At 43.7% G+C, this 19,370-nt stretch overlaps 1 protein-coding gene across 1 annotated transcript in view; it reads left to right on the forward strand.

Moving 5' to 3' along the window:
• Positions 1–1,235: 1,235 nt before the first annotated feature.
• The window catches only part of iglon5 (IgLON family member 5), an 83,601-nt gene continuing 65,466 nt past the window's right edge, over positions 1,236–19,370 (forward strand). The window contains exon 1 of the mRNA XM_070911872.1: positions 1,236–1,296. Within this exon, the coding sequence (XP_070767973.1) occupies positions 1,236–1,296 (61 nt within the window). The remainder of the gene's footprint in view (positions 1,297–19,370) is intronic.

Consider the following 19,370-nt stretch of genomic DNA (forward strand, 5'->3'; position numbering starts at 1 on the left):
AAATGGCTCATTAGTGCTTCTGCAAAAATATCAAGTGTCTTCCTACACGGGGTTGTGTCGCCTGCCATTAAGCCAGCAGTGTGATTAAGTCAGATGGTGTGTTTTCTGCAGTGCTGCACAATCTGCTCTGACACTCTACCCAGTCAACCCAGTCCGCCCAGTCCACCCACAACTTATATTTATGTGGGCAATTTTCTGTTTGTCTTTTCAGGCTTCTCCTCCTCTAATCTCACAATATTCATTTTCAGCAATTGAGTAACATCTGCTCATCAGCGGCACAACCTACCTCATTCTACCTCGTTCTGTTTCCATTCATCCTCCCCAAAACCCGCGCACCGGAGCCCATATGGCTCCACCTGCCCCTAACTCACCCCCCTCCACCTCTGTCCCTGTAGTTATTATGCCTGCCTGTCCCCCTGTGGACTGTTTTCTCTGAGTACTGCAGCAACACCGAACCGGCCATAAATCACATTGCATTATCACCGCGCCGTGCTTCGCGTCGCGCTCTGCCCGCCCACCGCGCCCCTCTGATTGGCCGGCGAGGCTGCTTGGCCGGCCTCTCCGAGCGCCATATCGGTGCAATCGTAAATCCCGCCTCCTTCCTTGTGGCCGGTGATTGGGAAAGGGGCTCTCCTTGAACTGTCAATCATGTTCTTTCTTGTGCGCCTCGCATTCAGTGCTGCTCCCTGCGACGCGCTGAGTGCGGAGCGACGAGACGCGCTGCATACCAACAGAGACATACGGGAGCAGGCTAATTAAGGCTGAAGTGGCGACTTGCGACTGGTCAGGACGCGCAGACCCCATCCTGTTCTCTGACTAAAAAACATATTTATGTCAAGCCATTGGACAGTTTCAACGTTACCTTTTCTTCCCATGCCTTTCCTAAAATATTTTCTCTTTCCTTCAAGAGAGACAAACTAAGTGTCTGGGATATTTGTTTTTTTTTCCTGCTCTGATATTTTTCCGGTCGAGAGATTCCTCACAGGAGAAGACAAACAGCCCTCTCCGTCTCTCTCTCTCTCTCTCCGACGGGGGTCATCAAAAGGAAAAGTCAAGTGGACAAGACTGATGTTTTCGTCCAGTCACATGTAGAAGCGTTGGACTATTACTGTTGACATTCATCCACTGGGTCGTTTTTTTATATACACAGATTCCCCGCAACGGCACCATAAAGGAGGAATAGTACCAAGGCATTTGGCTGCATAAACAAGCAGAAAATCAATCAGAACTCCATCATGGGCTGCCCCCTCTTGCGGAACGCGTTTGCTGGTTTGATCCTGGTTCTGCTGTCGAAAGGTAAGTTCTTTCGAGCTACTTTAGCGATGTGTTGACGGTTCTCTGCCGCTGCGCCTCTACGCATACGTATCTTCGCCTTTCATTTTCTGGAAACGGTTGTGGAGGTGAATACTAATGATGAGGAGGGGGGCTCTACCTGCCTGTGAATCACGCGTCTGCTGTGCCACTGCGCTCCAGCTTTCCGTTTGCTCACGCAGATATATACAAATGTAGAGAGACAGAGAGAGAGAGAGATGCCGTAGCCGATGTGTGTGTGTGTGTGTGTGTGTGTTGGCGCGCGCCTCTGTCTGCGTGAGCGCATGCACGTGAGCGCAGCGCCAGGTTCATCTCCAAGCCAACCTCGTGGTTCATCGTAAGCAACGAGTGATGCATGTTAAGATATCTGCTGTGGAAAAAAATACACACCCATTCCCAGCCTTCTGTGAACATTCCTTTACGTGACATGACTGGCTTGATATCCCACGCACACGACGCACCACCAGTGCAGGGGGGGGGGGGGGGGGGGTTGTGGGTGGTGGTGGGGTTAACATAAGTACGGGAAGAGGCAATGCAGGGAGACTCAGGAGAGAAAGACAGTGTTTTGTTCTCTCTCTTCAAAACCAAGGTCGAAAGAGACAGAGAGAAATACATGATGAAGAGTGGACAGTTGGGGGGGGGGCTGGGGGGTCAAACAGGCACTGGGTAGTCAAGCCTACATTTCCTCTTTTATCACTGGCATAAAACATCTTCCCCACAGCTCCACAAAACAGACAAACACACTTCATTCATCTGCCCTGAAATTCCTGCAGTTCAAACCTTTTAGGGATAACTTGAGGATTCAGACCAGCTTCTTCATGAAAAACACAAGCAGACAGTGTTGTTATGTTGTTGTTGTCCACAGGGGACGCTGACCAGGGAATATTTAAAATCCTCTTGCACTTTTCATCATCTCATCCTCTAATTTTCTCGCCATGCTATGGGATGTCCCACCATATATTAGTTGTGCGCAGCATTCTCACCATGCACTCTAATTTCCCCCTGCCCATCTAGCATTAACACACACACACACACACAAATACACACACCTGGCTCAATTAGTCCTGCCTTCGTCCTGTGGGAAATCAGTATATAAATAAATTACTCCGGCCCTTAATAACAATAATTGATGTGTCAGTGCAATAAGATGTGAGGTTAACAACCTGCAGATGCAGACGGGCTATAGCCTCCTGCTCCTGAGCTCCTTGTGAGCAGGGGAGCCCAGCTGGTCATGGCTGGCTTGCCACAGCAAGCACCTTCTCCACACCAGGCAGAGAGCAGACGGACAGCCCTGCAGGACGTACACAGCACACAAACTCAATGGGCTCAGCTCCACACAAACCAACCCTACAGCCACATTGACTCTCATTTCAGCTTTCAGCCCTCTGAATTTATAACCTGTGGGTTTTTGGGATGTGAAAGTATGACCAATCATGTAAGCTACAGTTGAGGTATGATTGGATATTGATGTGAGTTGTGCACATTGCAGCACATGTGAATCAGATTCATCTCGGAGAGGGATCCCGCCTGCTGCTCTTGAGTTGCTGTAGGTCCACAACACGTCCATCTTTTAAGGTAGAAAGCATGCATTATAAAGGAAGAACATGACTGTTAAAAGGGCACTGTCCGCTGCTTGATAAATCATGCAGCAGCGGAATAATCCTTTTTATCTGTGCTCCTGAGTGTGGTATGTGGTTGCTTAAATGCTTCGCCACCATTGTTTAGCTGATAGTGTGTGAGTTATTATTGCACGACAAATATTTATTAACAGGGAGTGCCGTTTTTGTCTTTCATACCCTCAGAAACAGATAGTAAAATGTGTTTCAGACCTGTACAATGGGATGCCAACCAGGTTGAAAAAGGGCTTCTTCTATGCTACAAAAAACAATTGGGCTGTTCAAAGGTTTCCTACTGGCTTGGCTTGCACAAACCACTCTATGGGTGTGATGGCCAGCTCCTGGCATGCCATCATGGCTTTCCCTTCCCAGTTATTTTCCCTTTTCTTCCACTTAAAATGTCTGAGAACCATAACTCTAGAAGGGTGGATGGCCAAGCGCCTACTCATACATACAGTAAAATATCTACGTATTTCTGGCACACAAGCTGTCTGCAATTAATCAAAACCTGTTTCATCTATGAGACCAGACGCTGTGAGGCTCTACCGTTTTCCCGATGATGGAGCATTAAGGCGGTGAATGTATCCACACCTCCACACGAAATTAAACAATTTACCCTCCGCTCAAAGGATTTCTGTTATGACAGAAACCTGCAAGATCTGATAATGAGAATAATGCCGTCATTGATTCAGTGAAAAGTGAAGATGACAAGAGAAATTGCTTCTTCTTATGGTGCTACATAGGTCACAGCAGAGGATGTTTAAGGTTATATACCAAAGGATATTATTTTAATACATTTAGATGTTTAGGAAACAGATTTCTGCCTTACAAACATCCATTAATGCAATTCTTACAGGAAACCCCCCTTTCACACCGTACTGTATACTGTACATATATGTCACTAATGTTCAAACGGTCCAACAGATGGGTCTTTCCACCAACATGCACTGCTGTGATGGAGGTTCTGGTAATAGGAAGTGTACAGAGCAGGAACACAGGTGAAAACAGGCGGGGTCGCTTTGTAGCCCGCCATCCTTCTTGTTTCAACAACATATGGGGGCCAAGTGGGGTCAATGCGCATTGCACATGTTAGCACGAAGCCTTCTTCCCTGCCCTCACACACACACACACACACACACACACTCGACTGGATCACCAGTGTTGGCTTGGAGATGAAGAGAAGGGAGATGCCAGCATCAACAGATGCCTTGCGCTCCTATTCTGGAGGGGCCTCTGCTTTTTCTCCCTCCCTTTGAAATCCATGGTTTCTGTGTGCTGTTGTTCTCCATGTTTGGCTCAGAAATGCTCTGCCATTTTGGCAGGTTTTATTTATCTGCAAGTATGTGAGCGAGGGGGCCTGGATTTGGTCTCAAGAGTCTCGGGGACAAGGGTCGGGGGTTTAACCAGCCTGGAGTGGGTTTGTGGTCTGAATGTTTTTCCCTTGGGTTCCCCTTTTTTCTGTTTCTCTTGCTGCTCTGTGGTGGCCTATGGTACGGTGCATCCAACATCTTCCACTGAATCTATTCCTCACACATAGTGGAGCCAAGATTGTACCTTAAGGAAATCCAGCTGTGTTTTGACCGAGGACTGGCAGAGACAGGTGCTGTGGTGGAAAATTAAGGAGTTTGGTGTTGAATGGAAACTTAATTTTTATTGATGTTGAGAATTGACACACGTCGCCACCCTGATAAAGGCAGAACGTTTGGTGAATAAAGCATGGTGTATTGGAGAAGAGTTGTGAGACGTGTTTTAATGTTTCAAAAGTGTTGTTGGGTGCAGCAAAGTGCTGTAATGGTAAAGGCATCAGAGAGTGAGAACAATTTTGAGATTTTGTAATCTTAAAGCAGCAGAAACATTTTGAAAATGTACCAGAAGTTATTGAAAAGAGTCAAATTGCACCCATGGACTATTTTGGAGAACTACTTCAGAAGTGAAACGTCTATTGTTGAATACAGTGCAGATAATCATGCCACTAGCAACCTCTGACAATGCTCTTATTGGATTTCAGGTGTTAAGGATCCACATCAAGGACTGTAAAATACAACCAGTTCAGTCTTTATTGTCCCAAATTGGAAATTTGAATTGTAGAATGACAAAAACAGAAACCACCACCACCAAAACATTCGTCAGTAAAAATAGATTAAAACAGATACCAGTAAGTAAGAAAAAGTTAAAAAAAAAATGTTTCAATAAGACAAGGACTGTCTTTTTGGTCACTTCAATGGTTTAAGTTAAGTGATTTATTGCACATACTAAAAAGACATGTTTGAATCTATTGCACCTGGCTCTGGGGAGTCTATACCTCCCTATACCCCTTGAGGAAGCAGCTCAAACACTTAATTTAAGGGGTGGCAGGTATCAGTGGCAATACCAAACGACAAGAACAGAGAGGAATGTTGAATTGTCTTCATTATCATGTCCTCACTACGTGGATTTTGCAGCATTTCCAATTACAGGCTAGACTGAGATGAATAACCCCTGAGCTGGTGACCCCGTGACCTGCCAAGCTGAAGCAGAAGTCCGCACCTCGTAGTGTTAGCAGCTATCCGGGCAGAGCGGTGACTGAGAGGTCACAGGTTCAAATCCTTTGAGGATGGTTAGCCATAGCGTTGCCACGGACGATAGCCGGGTGTAGCACCACCTTGCTGCCCTTGAGATTTCTCCTGTCGGATTTGATAAACACTTCACTGGGCCTCACATATTGGTTCGGGGGGTTGGCAATTACACATAGTGTCAGTGTCATAAATAATGATTACAGCGAGGCTTGTTTGCAATTATAATTACAGTTATAATATATGGAGTTCAGTGTAATGGAAAGGAACTGGGGCTGCTTTCAGCTCGGGACAGGTAGTTATACTGTGTTTAATTACTGTAGTAATTCGCTCCGTTACAACCTCCCCTCATCCTCCCTGTGTCCCAGTCCCAGCTTAAAGACCTGCGTCGGTCCAGGTGTGAATATGAACATTAGCTGTGGGTTCTCACTGTAACAAACGCAAAAAGGGTTATGTTTTATTTAGTGCAGAGGAAGGATCATTCAAGAGGGAGCAGAGTGGCTGTAGAAGCAGGAATAAGTGGTGGCTCGTGTACTCACATCAACCACTTGCCCACGCAGGCACACACACACACACACACACACACACACACACACTCTCACAGAGAAATAAACGTATGCATGTATACACTGTGGAATAGATCCTTTACTTGGGCCACTGGGAAGATGAATTTCAACAATTCCCCCCTCTAAAGGTGTGAGCGGTAAATCAATGCAAAGCCAATGGAGCCCAGCAATGAGGGAGACAAGGGGACGTCTTTATATATACAGAGATACACACATCAGCGTGGATATTAATAACTCTCATTGATCTCTGTTCAATAGCGTTCATATAAAGAAAATCGAATAAGTCTCAGCACAGTGCAAATGTCTTCCCTTTGGTTTTCAGGGCTTCAGTCCACACTGCAGATTGAGCTGTCTGCAGGGAAAAAGAGAGTGGGAGAAAAAGAGATGTTTTCTTGTTTGGTGATGTGCAGATGTTACACATTTACGAGGAATGAATACTGTTAGAGGGGGAGAGAGAGCGCTGTGTGATTTTCTTCCCTCTATTCCTCTTCCTTCTAGTCTTTTTTTGTGCCAGGGAGTTAGCATCATTGGAAACACAATTCAGATTAGTGCAGGCGGCTTGTCCTAGGGGAGACGGGAGGGACGAGGGTCCCGCTTCTCTCCCTGTCCTCATTACCAAAAGACAAGGAGCTCGCCGGCAAATCAATGGAAAAGGCTTAGGCACTAATGCAGGCCATGCCTGGTGATGGGACTTAGCTTTGTGTGTGTATGTGTGTTTGTGTCTCAGTGTGTTCATGTGTTTATGTGTGTGATCCTTCCCTTGTGTGTGTGTGTGTGGAAGTTTAATCATTTGTGCTACAACAGAAGGCTGGAGAAAAACATTAGTTTCAAACGACTGCTGAATTGCTCGCCGTTGGAGTAACCTCAAAACTCCCGGTTAACTGCGCTGATATTTACCACGGGGACATGCGATAGCACGGAAGCCCTTTAATTACGCAGAGATAACGTCAGATTCATCAGTGAATCCATTTAGTCCAGTACTAACACTGTTACCATTGTAATTATAATTGCTCAGGGTATTGTTGCCATGACTACTATTACTTCAATAGCCTGCAGTTGTGTACAACTTCCTTTACACTGACAAAAAAAACGAGCAGCACCTTGGTGTTTCCTGTCAACAACCCCCTGCAGCGGATGCCGGCATCAAAATATGCCGAACAATCCACCTGTCTCACAGCTCAATCTGTGCCGCATCTGTTCTTGCTGTAGCTGATGCTGTTGTTGTTTTCACATTTGCCTTCATCCCACACTCACGCCTCTTGTTTTGTTTACACAGGTAAAACTACTGGGTGCAACAAATGCTAAATAATGGTTTCATGTTGTGGATTTTCAGCCCCTCCGCCGCCTCTGACATCTTATGGTGCTGGAGGTGTTTCTGGGTCTGTGCAGAGGGGAAGGGAGGGCAAGAGGGAAGAGAGGGAAATAAATAAAACTGAGGAAAACAGATCAATAAATATTTCAGCAGCTGCTCCCATCACAGACTTCTCCTGAAGCCATAAGAGGTGGAGAGAGAGAGAGAGAGAGAGAGAGAGAGAGAGCTAGACAGAGGGAGGGATGGATAAAGTGCAAGAAAGAGAGGGACAGAACAGGAGTAATTGTGTTCCAGACTCTCATTCACAGTGAGCGAGAGAGATGGAGGGTGAAAGAGAGAGACAGAGAATGGGATAATTGTGTCCCAGACTTTAATAAACAGAGAGAGAGAAGGCATGAGTGAGGGGTGGAGAAGCGACACAGGGTGTGCTAATGAGCACCACATACCAACATAGTCTCCTATGGGAACCAAAAAAGGCATACGAGAGGCTGGGTCCCCGGACTTTGGCACTACATAATAGTGACTGTAAGAATGTCTCTCTCTTCCTGACTTTCACATAATTCTAATTCCTGTCAGGAGTTAGCGACAGACCGTGTGGGTGTGTAGTTTGTGCAGCGAGCGGTTCTAAATGATAATGAGTCGGTCAGCACCTGAGACGGCTAACGTGTGGCTGTGAATCAAGCATGGGCAGCGTCAATGCCACCGTGCTCCAATCATTAGCTGATATGTTCTCACGTTGCCATGAAATTTGCACACACACAAAAAGCACTGCAGTGTGGTATATGTATGTTTAATGCAGAGAGCGAGAAGCAGTGGGGGCTGGGGGCTGGGGGGCGGGGGGGAGGGGGCAGAGGGAGCCTATGAGGGTGGGTGGACAGGCTGGAGAGATGGAGGAGTTATGAAAAAATGATTGAAGGAGGGCTGCTGAGAGGAAGCAAGGGAAGAGAGACAGATGGTGTGAGGGAAGAAGGGGAGGAGGGATTCAAAGACCCGCAACAGGCAGTGATCGAGATGGATTGATTTCGCAGGCAGATGATTAGGTGGTATAAAAAACATGTCAGGTTTATCCTGCCAATGAAACTGTGTTTGGGTGATATTGCTGTGAGTGGGAGTAGTAAAATTGTTTCAGGGTCACTTGTTGTGTGATATTGCGGCATTAAGGAGCTGGTGCTAATGTGATATGCCACTGGTTAGGGAGTCATTCCAGCGAGGCAGCACACCTCTAATAAGATGCTCATGCAGTGCGCCCACATCATAATAAGTGGTTGGAGCTTGTCAAGAATCCACAGGTTACATAAAATATTATATTTAGATGCTCTTTAAAATTGCCAGCATACACAGCAATCATGCACTAACATTACATGTTTCCGTTGCTATTTGGAAAGCTACATAATTAGGAAAACAAACCATGCCGATGCCCGGTGGTAGTCAATGCTTGGCGTAGTCGATGTCCTCCACTCAGAGCTTATGCTGCGATTTAGAGATATGCCACAATTCTCATGTCGTTTAAGGCTGGCACGTGGCTCCGGCTCCAGCTGTGAAGGTGCCGGTGGGATTTTCTTGTAATAAAGTGTCCATATTAGCACGACATCCTGACAGTAAGACTCAGTTAAGGAGAATTTCACCAAGGATTTGGCTGTGACAGCCCATAAATGGACTTACAGGAAATGTTCTACAGTGTCTTGAAAGATTTTGATTCCTTTCTCCATGTCCTCTGGGTGTTAAAAAATTGCTGCACACATTTTGAAGCAAAAGATCACAGGAATCATTTTTGAACAAAATATCATATTTGTGATATTGTGCTGCTATTGTGGTAATTGGGATGTTAGGTGAGATTTCATCAAACATTTGTGCTGCAATAGACCATTAATTGGGTTTGGGAGAAGACGCTGCTGTGTTATCGTATTATGATATTTCACTAATTAGATGTGGGGTTGGATAACACTAAAAGCCTGTGCTGCTCTTCCCAGTTTTGTAATGCAGTGGGTGAAAATTCCATTAGTGCTTGGACCTGCATGGGGGCGGTTGTGAGCACAATATTCAACATTATTCAAGACATTTCCAGGATATGGCGTGCCTTTAAATTGTGCTTCAATCACATGCAGTTCCTTTATTCATTAAGGGATGTGGGTGAATGGTGCTATCTAATTTGTTGTATTTATAATTTGTAATATCATTCCTAGGGTGCCAGTGTGATTTCCAAATTTTCATCAAAAATCTTTAGACTTTTCAAGGCTGTGGTTCACTTTAAAAAAACACATGCCAATTACTTTTTTCCCCCTTTCCTCTTGTTAGAGCAGCGCTAAACATGAAGGAATCTGGCCAAATTGTACTTATTAAAATGCATACCATTCCAGAGATGCAAATCAAATTTCCAATTAAAATTCCTCTTCATTACTGTCCTTGTTGGGCTGCTGTTTACTCCTAGTTGCAGCAGTTATCGCAGTACTAGAGCACATGTAGATGTATCAATAAAAACGAACCTGCCAGAACTCAATATTCCCCGTCACCCAGAGTGTTCTGGGTTAATGTTATGTTTGATGTACTGATCAAATATAGTGCTGGAGGCGCCAAATAGGTTTAGTACATAAAAACAAAAACAAACATTTTAGCAGATCCCCCTTTAGAAATGACTCTGTGAAATCATTTTGTCACAGCAGCGAAACATCACACTCTCTCCCCATCAAGGGGGTACTGACTGTATCGATGTGACCTTTATCTGGCCAGCAGACCTCCAATTCCATTAAGAAATAATGAAGGTGTCAGAAAAGGGCAATTTGCTGCTTAATGTTGGGCAACAGTACTCTAATACAACATAGTTTTGCTGACAAGTCAATATCTATACCTGAAAACAACTGCTGTACTTTGAGACACAATAAGAGTTATTGGAGTAGTTGACATTACAGAAATTAATTCCACTGAGCCTGTTTTACTGGCTCCTTAAAAACAAAACTGTTATGCATTTCTGCTGCAATAGACTGGATGAAAAATAACTGAGTGATAGAGAGGCCTTTAAACGGTACTATAAAATGAAATATTTAGTCATAGACTGAGTGATGATGTGACAAGAGGCTGCCCATACAAAATAAAACGTGAGAAGGTTCAAGATGAAAAGTTTTGCTAAACAAAATCAGGCTGACGTCACAGCAAGACCGACTGTATTTAAGATTTAAATCAGATGATATCTGAACAACCCAGTTCAACACTTGTTATTACGCTTCATGTTGGTATTTATCGTAAATATCTGCTTCATCAAACCTGCAGTTACCTTTGTTTGTTATTTTGGGTTTGACAGCTGTAATCAGAATTGATCTGTATACTGCAGGGAGGCAGCTAAATCAGACATGACAAATGTGGGGCAGACAGTGCAGGTGTTTTCTCAATCAGGCCGACGTGATTGATCTTCTCTTGAATCCATCATGATCAAGCCTTATTGACATTGGGCTTCGTTTAAGATTTTTTTTGATGGAAGAGAGAAAAGAAAGATAGCAGCTGATCGACTACAGTGCAAAAAAGTTTCAGCAAAAAAAGATGCTACAGAGCATTTATAAATCCAAAAAATGTTGGAAGGAATTCTGCTGCTGCTATTGATTTTCCTTTAATTAGATTTTTTACCAGACTGGTTTTGTGTGGTGAATTAATGTGAAGAGTTATGATGGCAGGAGAAGACTCGCCTTAAGGTTCAATTATTTCAGACAGTTAAAGCCATGACATCATATGTGTAATGGATTGCACTTGATTAAACATGTTTTGTCTCTAAAATTTGGGATGAAGTGCTGAATATGATGCACTTAAGCAAATATGGTTGATATCATGTACTGAGTAAGAAACGCTTTAGCCAATGCCTGTCACATTTAATGCCTCATTTCTGCTCCCTTCATGGCAGCGAGGTTTTTATTCACAAGTATATAGATGTCCGTTGTCAGCATTTTGACAGTGCAGCTTGATGAGGCGCAGTGATTTCTTTCTCAAAGCAGGGACTTCTAAATGAGCAGAGATTCTCTTTTATACAAGTGTGCCGTGCAGACTGAAAGCAAAGATGGCACAACACAAGTTGTCAAGCCATATAGACTGAATGGCTTTGAAATACTGTGTCTTTGAAACTGCAACATTTCAATTCAGGGACGGCAATTACACAGTCAAACATGGAAGTGGATAGAATTGCATTACAGTAGCGCCGCATTTATTATAATGTAAAACCCAGCCGGTTTGTGTTCTATAAGTTATGCTTTAGTGCTCAGCCCTGGGGACCCCCTGTCCTTCCAACTGTGCCCACTCACCCGTTGCTACTTCCTACTCTCAGCTCACACTTAAAAGACACAAGCGCACAACCTAAGGCCATCTGTTTGCTTTTTACTGGGGCATCTTGGTGCCTACGGGGATATGGACATATGTGATAAAAAGTACCATCAGAGTTGTCAACCGTGTGTCTGCCCTGATTACCCGGGGAGCAGCACATCTTCACAACTTGTAATGAAAGCCTCGCTTCGCCTGCTGTGGTGCCCCCTGTAATGTACTCCCTTTGCAGCAAGTTTAATGGAAATGTGCGCAGATATTAATAACTTAATTCATGCCATGCTCGTTAAAAGATGGCTCCTTCCAATAGTCAAAAGTGGTATAACAAAGGACATGTGTGAATACATTCTTCATGAATGTGTGAACATACATTACATCACTCGAAGGCAGGCCTATGTGACTGCTATCAACATCACAGTAATGAAACTAATATTTTTCCAATATAGATATATTTATAAATGTATGGCAAATACATGTATATTAAATTGTATTCTGCTTCAGACAAAACTCTTCACTAAGACAAAACCATTTCTTTTTGCCTTATTTTGTAAAACAATAAAATGATATGAACATAGTGTCAAAAGTTGAGATACGATAACATTGAAATATTGCCCTTACGTCACTCGTATACAAAAACAGTAATGGTATGATGGGTACCTCGCTCAGTAGAACCAGGAAGTAGCCATACAAATTACCCTGTAAATAAAAGTCACACTTTTCAACGCAAAAGGTGATATCTCAGATATCGCTGATGATTTTGATCAAACTTGACACATTTTGTCAACAGTTGGTAACAAGTTTATTTTCCTATGCAAAAGTGTGTGAAAACAGGATTGGCATTTGATATTGGGTTATGATTATTATTATTAACTTTATTATTATACTCAAGGGATGCTGGTAACGCACACAGGTAAGCAGTCGGCAACCACTTCAATGACACGCGTTTTATCCTCGATTGCAGTGATTGCGACTTGGCTGGGTGCCCCTTTGAACAGATTTCAATGTTGCTGATGGGAAGCCAGTGAGGGATCCATATGTGTAGGAGGAGATGTATTGTCTTTACCTCCAGCTGACCTTCTGTTTGAAAGAAGGTCAGCGGGAGGCTGCACCAGTAATGGCTCCTGCATGTAAGGAAGTGGAACATGAGAAGAGTGCTGCATTATAGGAGTTAATTGGCTGGGCTGGAAAGGGTAAGGCCACCTCTGGGATGGACTGGGCTTTGCACAAAGGATGGATGAGCCAGATAGAGTTGGTTGAGACAGAAGCACACCATATGGATGGCTGTGTCTGGCTGTGGTTGGTTGTCTTATTTATTAGCTCTGCCAGGTTGGTTGCAACATTCATTTCATGCCTGTGTTACTCCACCTGCTTCTTCGGTTGAAGCTGCTGATTTAACAGTAGCTATATAATCGGGGAACACTCGCTTTCACTCAAACTGCAGGAAAAAAAATTAATAAAGTAATACCAATGTGGCATTTATTGTAATTTCAAGTGATTAATAATATGTTTAATTTTCCACATTGTCTTTAAGCTTTTGATCTTGTGCACACACTTTCCTTTTGATCTCATATATTCCCTTTTCAGATATTCTGGGTTGTATTGTTGAATACGGATGTGCTTTGATAAAATCACAAAGTCCTGATTTGAGCAGCAGAGTCACAACATAATTAAAGGTGACAAGAGCACAGCTGCTCTGACTAATATTGACTTACATCATGTTCCCTGGCATGTTAGTTGTATTGCCATTTCTCACCAGTGTTCCTTTCAGTTACTCATCATAATGTCAATCACCTCTGAGTCACTGATTGATTGAAGGAGAATTTGTTAGTGAAAATAAAAATATATTTTGACTAAATACATTGAATATGACAGCCCTCCATTTCCAAAATAATAAACAAAGAAAATTGGAGAAAATTGTTGGATTTCAGTTACATAAAAATCAGACACACATCTGTTATGGCACATGCTCAGAAAACTGGGTCTGGAAAAATTTGGCCCTGGCCAGAAAGGTGAGTTGTTTGTAAATTGCTAGCGACAAACCAAACTGAAGGATGGTGGAGTCTAGCGGCTCGAGAGGAGAGAAGTAAAGTGAGGAATCTGACCTCTTGGCCAATCAGTGTGGATCAGTTTGGAGGGGAGAAGAGGCTCTCAGCTGCAAGCGTCTTCTCTCATGTTGAAAACAAACTGTGAACAAAGAATTAATCCCAGCCTCATGCATCCAAAAAAAATAAGTCATGGCATAAGATTTGACTCAAGCTTTGAATGTGGAACCAAAATCTGTTGTTTCTCCTTTGCAGTTTCCCATAAATAAGAGAAACTGTAACAAGTGTGTCTGAGAACTGAATCCCCACTTGGCCTCTTTCTGTGTCTGCAGCAGGATGACCTACCTGTCCAAAAGATTGTCTGAGTCCATGATCCAGGTGCTCAACCCTAGTCTCGTCTCATGGTCCGTCAAAACCCACTGGGGAAGCAGCTCTCCCCTCTCTTTTTTCTCTTATTCCTTCCCCCATATCAAACAGACAGCCACTACTAAAAGATTCATGCATGTGGACTTTGGGTCATTAAAGAATGATCCACAGCAAAGCTGTTTTTCACCCTCATAATGAAATCCAATATTCATGAAATGGATTTTCCTCTCCGCTCTCCCACTCACTCTAGCCACAGATGTGTGTTTGCTGGTGTATTTAGTCTGTGTTTGCACAGCCTTGTTAGGCAAGCACGGGTTAATGGTATCCTAAAGGCGCATTTTCAGGCCACCTAGTTAATTACACAGGGTTGACGGATGACCTTGCCATACATTACCTGTGTAAAGCAACGCAGAGTTAGGGCGTATCTAGGCTTTTCAAAGATTGGGGTCAGTGTAAAGACCAGTTAATCAAAGCTTTGTTTATTCAAGTATGGTACTCTGTACTCGCCTCACAGAGCTTCCAGTGAGAGGTAGCAAGACAACATAATCAGATTGGTACATGTGTATTAGAAACATACGCTATGCAAATGTTGACATTGAAATAAAATAATTTTCATACCTCACTCTGTTTCTGAGCCTGCCTGCCTTTGTATTGTGGAAAACATTGAGGGTGTTAATCATTAACAATTGTAATACAACTTTTTCATACAAACAGATGCCATACAACTTGATTCACAGAAAAAGATAAAAAAGACAAGTGAAAAAAGTAAAAAGATATTTAAAAAAGAATAAAAGTAACAGTATAATTAATAATACTTTGGGCGAGGTAAACTATAGCAAACATTTTTTTAATAAAAGCAACTTTTGTGAATGAAGTGTGCATGCGCATCTGATGGTTTATAACTTTGGGGTCAGTACATTGTGTTTTCAGTTGCTGCCATGTCAGTTTTGGGAAATGAAGCAGGCAGATGGAGCAGGCAGAGCCAATATGTACACTAGGTGAAACCTAAATCCACTGAAAGATGACTTATCAGTCGCTGGTTGTCTTACCCAATATCAATTTATTTCTCTTGGTCCTATTATTATTAGTTATTTTGTCATGTGATTACCTCCAGATCCTATTTCAAAATGTAATTATTTCTCATGTTGACTTTTGAAATGTGTTTCTACCCAAACAAACCTTATATTATAGTAAAGGTGAGCCCTCCCTCACCTTTACTGGCGTAGCTCCAGTTTGTGAAAACAGGTTTATATACAGTAGAATTTGATTTCCGGCATGTATGAGGATCAAATAATCATACAACATGACTTAGACATTAACAGACACAAGTTCCTCCCCACTCACAACACTTAATATCCCACAATCAAGACAACACAATGTAATAACCCTCCTGTAATACCAAGGGACCCAAGTAAAGATCCTTCCTCTAATCAACCTGTAATACACTGCAGTTGTTCTGGATCTGACCACTAGATGGTATTAGCTTAAAAAGTCAACCACTTTTTTGGCACTTGGGCAAAACATATGTAGGCAGAACTCGTTAATAAACATGTGAAACTATTTATTTATGTTGTCGATTTCCATTTTCCTGTTCTTCCACACCTGTGCTGCTCTTTAAGGATGCTGGTTGCCTCAGCCTCAGGCGAGATAGTGGACAGCTCATCAGTATGGGTGACAAGAGTTGGGGTGGGACCTTCAACGATTGTGGGGAAAAGCTTAAAAGCTTAAAGTTAATTCAGTTAAAAATAATTTGCTTCTGTAGGTATAAAACGGCCATGTAGCCCTAATTTAATTTCTAGGGTTAGCAGTCATACTAGATTTAAAATAAAAGAGTGACATGAGTGTTGATACCCCAGGGCAGTATTGGTGGTTGAATATTCATGAAGTCATAAGGGGGATTGCGTTCTAAAATGCAACAAAAAAAACAAAAACAAAGTATGTGATGCAAGACAGTCTTCCTGCTATACTGAATTAAGGCAGAATATGTAAAATCTGGAATCTCTGTGATTAAAATTGTGCCAACAAAAAAACACTATCATCACTGGCATCAGTAGCAATTTTAATCAAGTCATCTTTTTTTTTGTCATATCATCAAGACATTATGCCACGTTTGATCCCCACCACCTTCATTATGATAACCACCAACACTGTTATCATCAACACTGATAATCAGCCGAATCTTTCCTCCCCATCTTCTCACTGTTATCTCCATCTTTATCACTGCTGCTAATTCCCAGCATCACACTCGGGTGTCTGCGGCACAATTGTGTTTTGTTGTCACAGCGAGTCACAGTGTTTTTTACCACAATTACATACTCCACTGAAGCAAAGAACGTAATCCTTTCTCTCACTGTCTTTGATTATGTTTCATTGCACTCATTCTTCAAACCACCACCCAGCCCAAGCTCACCCCTCCCCCCTGCCCACGCACCCTCCTCTGGAATCTGCTCCCACCTCCAGATGTGGACATCTGTCCTGACCTCATCTACATCTGTGAATGTGTTCTTTAAAACCTGTTTCCTTGTTTCTATCTCTCAGTTTCTCTTTTAAAGTCTCTTTCTGTGCCTGCTCCCCATTTGTTTTTCATTCATTCTGCCCCATCTCTTCATTCTTATGTGCTGGACCTCTGTTGCTCTTTCCCTCTCACTGTGTCATAAACTGTGAGATTGCTGTGTAGCACCAGGCGTACTGCTCTGCATGGGGCTGTTTGGGGTGTGTACCAGCAGTACGGGCGCTTGAATTGGAGGGGTAGAGTGTGTTTGTGTATGCATGTGTGAACACATTTGTCATGCACACGTGAACATGTGCACATTTGTTAACCAGGCCTATTCTCAGTGTGAATCTAAGTGAATCCAGTATCCTGGATGGAGGACTGATATCAGGTGGGCTGTAGTTGTGCATGCGCACTGGAGTATTGACATGTGTGTGTGCAGCATGCGCTCATGGCTGCAATCAGCTCATGCATGTGTGTGACAAGAGAAGGACGGGTCACGTCTGTGATGCCTGAGGCTTTGAGCACAGCAGGAGGCAGGGTTAAAAGGTCAGCACAGGGTAAGCACTCCTCCACCTATGAAGCATGAGTCATCACAGGAAGGGGAAGCCAGCAGAGGGTCCAGTGCAAATGTGCACCCCGCATCCCCTGAAGGGACCTCCACCCACAGGGACAAACACCTCGTTATCTTCTTTATCGTTATCTCTGTTACTGTCATCCACACCTCCATTGCTGTCACTGCGAGGGAGAATAAAGTCATCACTCCCACACACACGGTAGCGGGATGGGGAGTGCTTGCTCCATTAACAAGTGTTTTCTAATTGGCTCTGAGCACTGACAGACAGCCACGCGCTGAACAAGAACAAGAGCTTTCTATAAATACAGTCTAACAGGCTTGCGTCGCCCCAACGTGAAGTATACTGAGAGGAAAGCACACCTGCCTTCACACAGGCACACAGCACAAGTTAGACAAACAAGTGAATAAATCAGAGCCTGAATAAATCGGGAGATCTGGATATGTATTTTTTTTCCCGTCTTTTGCCTCAACCATTCCTGCCTTCTGCTTGATCTTTCAGCCTCAACAGGAAAAGAGAAATTGAATTAAAAAGTGCTTTTGATATCTCTTCCTTGCTGCAGATAAATAAAATGATCAGACTCTGTCAACAGGATGACTTCTGCCCCTGTTTCACCCTCCTCCTTCCATCTCTTCGCCCCCACCTCCTATCCCACCCCTCTCCTCTGATTGGAATCTGGAAACCCATTTGCTGTCTTGCTCTCAGACCCAACTCAGGCCGTGTCAGGTAGTCTACGCACGTCCCCCTCAGTGCTTCTACCCTCATTCCTCCCTTCCCCTTTTTTCTCTCTTATTGCTCTCTCCTTTCGTCTTTATCCCCCCGCCGTCTGCTGCAGGCTCTGTGGAGAATTTGCCCAAATTACCTGTCATACTGGCAGCTACGTGTAAATAAGCCCGGAAAGTGTGTCGCTTTCTCAGTGGCCCACCTCCCTCCCTTCCCCCGTCTCTCTACCCTTTCCTCCCCCCACCTTGACGCTATCTCATCTCACTTCAAACCGCCATCCCCCTTCTTTTCAATCCATCACATCTTTCCCCCATTTTTTTCCTTCTTGCCCTCAACCTCAATCTCCCCTTGCTGTTTATACCTACTTCTCTCTTTCTCCGTCTCTGCTCTCTCAGTTCGCCAACAAAGTCTTTGTGATTCTTTCTAGTGGGGAAAATGAGTTTGTTACTGACTCTGTGGGAGATACAGCATGCAGAGAAACAGGACATTGACTACCCGTCATTTAGCCTCGGGGCTTAGTGAATTAAAAATTGCAGCCTTTGGTCCGCTGTTTTGAGTGGTGGCGGTTGTGAGGCAGGAGGGAGGATGTGTGTTGCATGTGCTTATCAATGAATAAAGGGCAGCTGCATGTCTGTTAAGCTATACTGACATGATGCAGCAAATGTTCACCCTATTTACTGTTCTTTTTAATTCTGCAGGCGTACGCCTCTCTTTAATGGTGGTTGTTTTGGTGTTTCCACATGTTAGTCAAGGTGGGTGGAGGTGTAGGTGTGTGAGTGAGGTCAGGGCCAAGCTCTCAGTTCAATTTCTGCTTCGGAAGGTGTAATCATCTCTCACCCAGGGGTTACAGGTGCAAAGACTGTGATTTGAAGGGAGGGAAGCGGAGGCAAAACCTGGAGGAAGATGTTGTAGCGAAGTGGAGAGCGATAAGGAGGAGGACATGGAGAGAGGGAGCTCTTAAACCTTGTGCAGGTAACAGAGCCGGGCTCTCACCAGTCAACTTGTAAAATCTATCGAGCGCCCCCCTCTCTCAAAATTATAAGCCAATAGAGACGTGTCATCCTGATAAATGAAGAGTGTTCTGGGTTATTTCTGGGCTTTTTAAGGACCCTGTCGGGAGTAAACACTCCTAATTCAAGGACAGGGTTTTTTAAAAGCTGGACTACTTCATTCATCAAAATGCAGTGTCGATTTCACGTCTTCAGACTGATTCGGTACGGGCCAACAGAGATGGAAATCACCAGGGTTTGCCTACACAAATCCAGGAAACCCTCTCCGTCCCTGAAATTCTCTTATGAAATGCTCTTATCCTGAAGTCCAAAAGCCCACTTTCAATTATCATTCAGTCCGGGATTTCACGCTGCGCCTCTCTTTGTGATCTGATAATTCATACATTTGTTCTTCTTTTACACCTTTTGTGGGGACCATGAGTGTGAGGCGCCGGCCAGGGTTTGCAGAGATGATAGCACCTGTTAGCTAAAGAGGGCTCAATCATGAGCAGTCACGCATCACCTCACTGC

Source organism: Enoplosus armatus, chromosome 9, assembly GCF_043641665.1.
Source record: "Enoplosus armatus isolate fEnoArm2 chromosome 9, fEnoArm2.hap1, whole genome shotgun sequence".
Lineage (NCBI taxonomy): Eukaryota > Metazoa > Chordata > Actinopteri > Centrarchiformes > Enoplosidae > Enoplosus > Enoplosus armatus.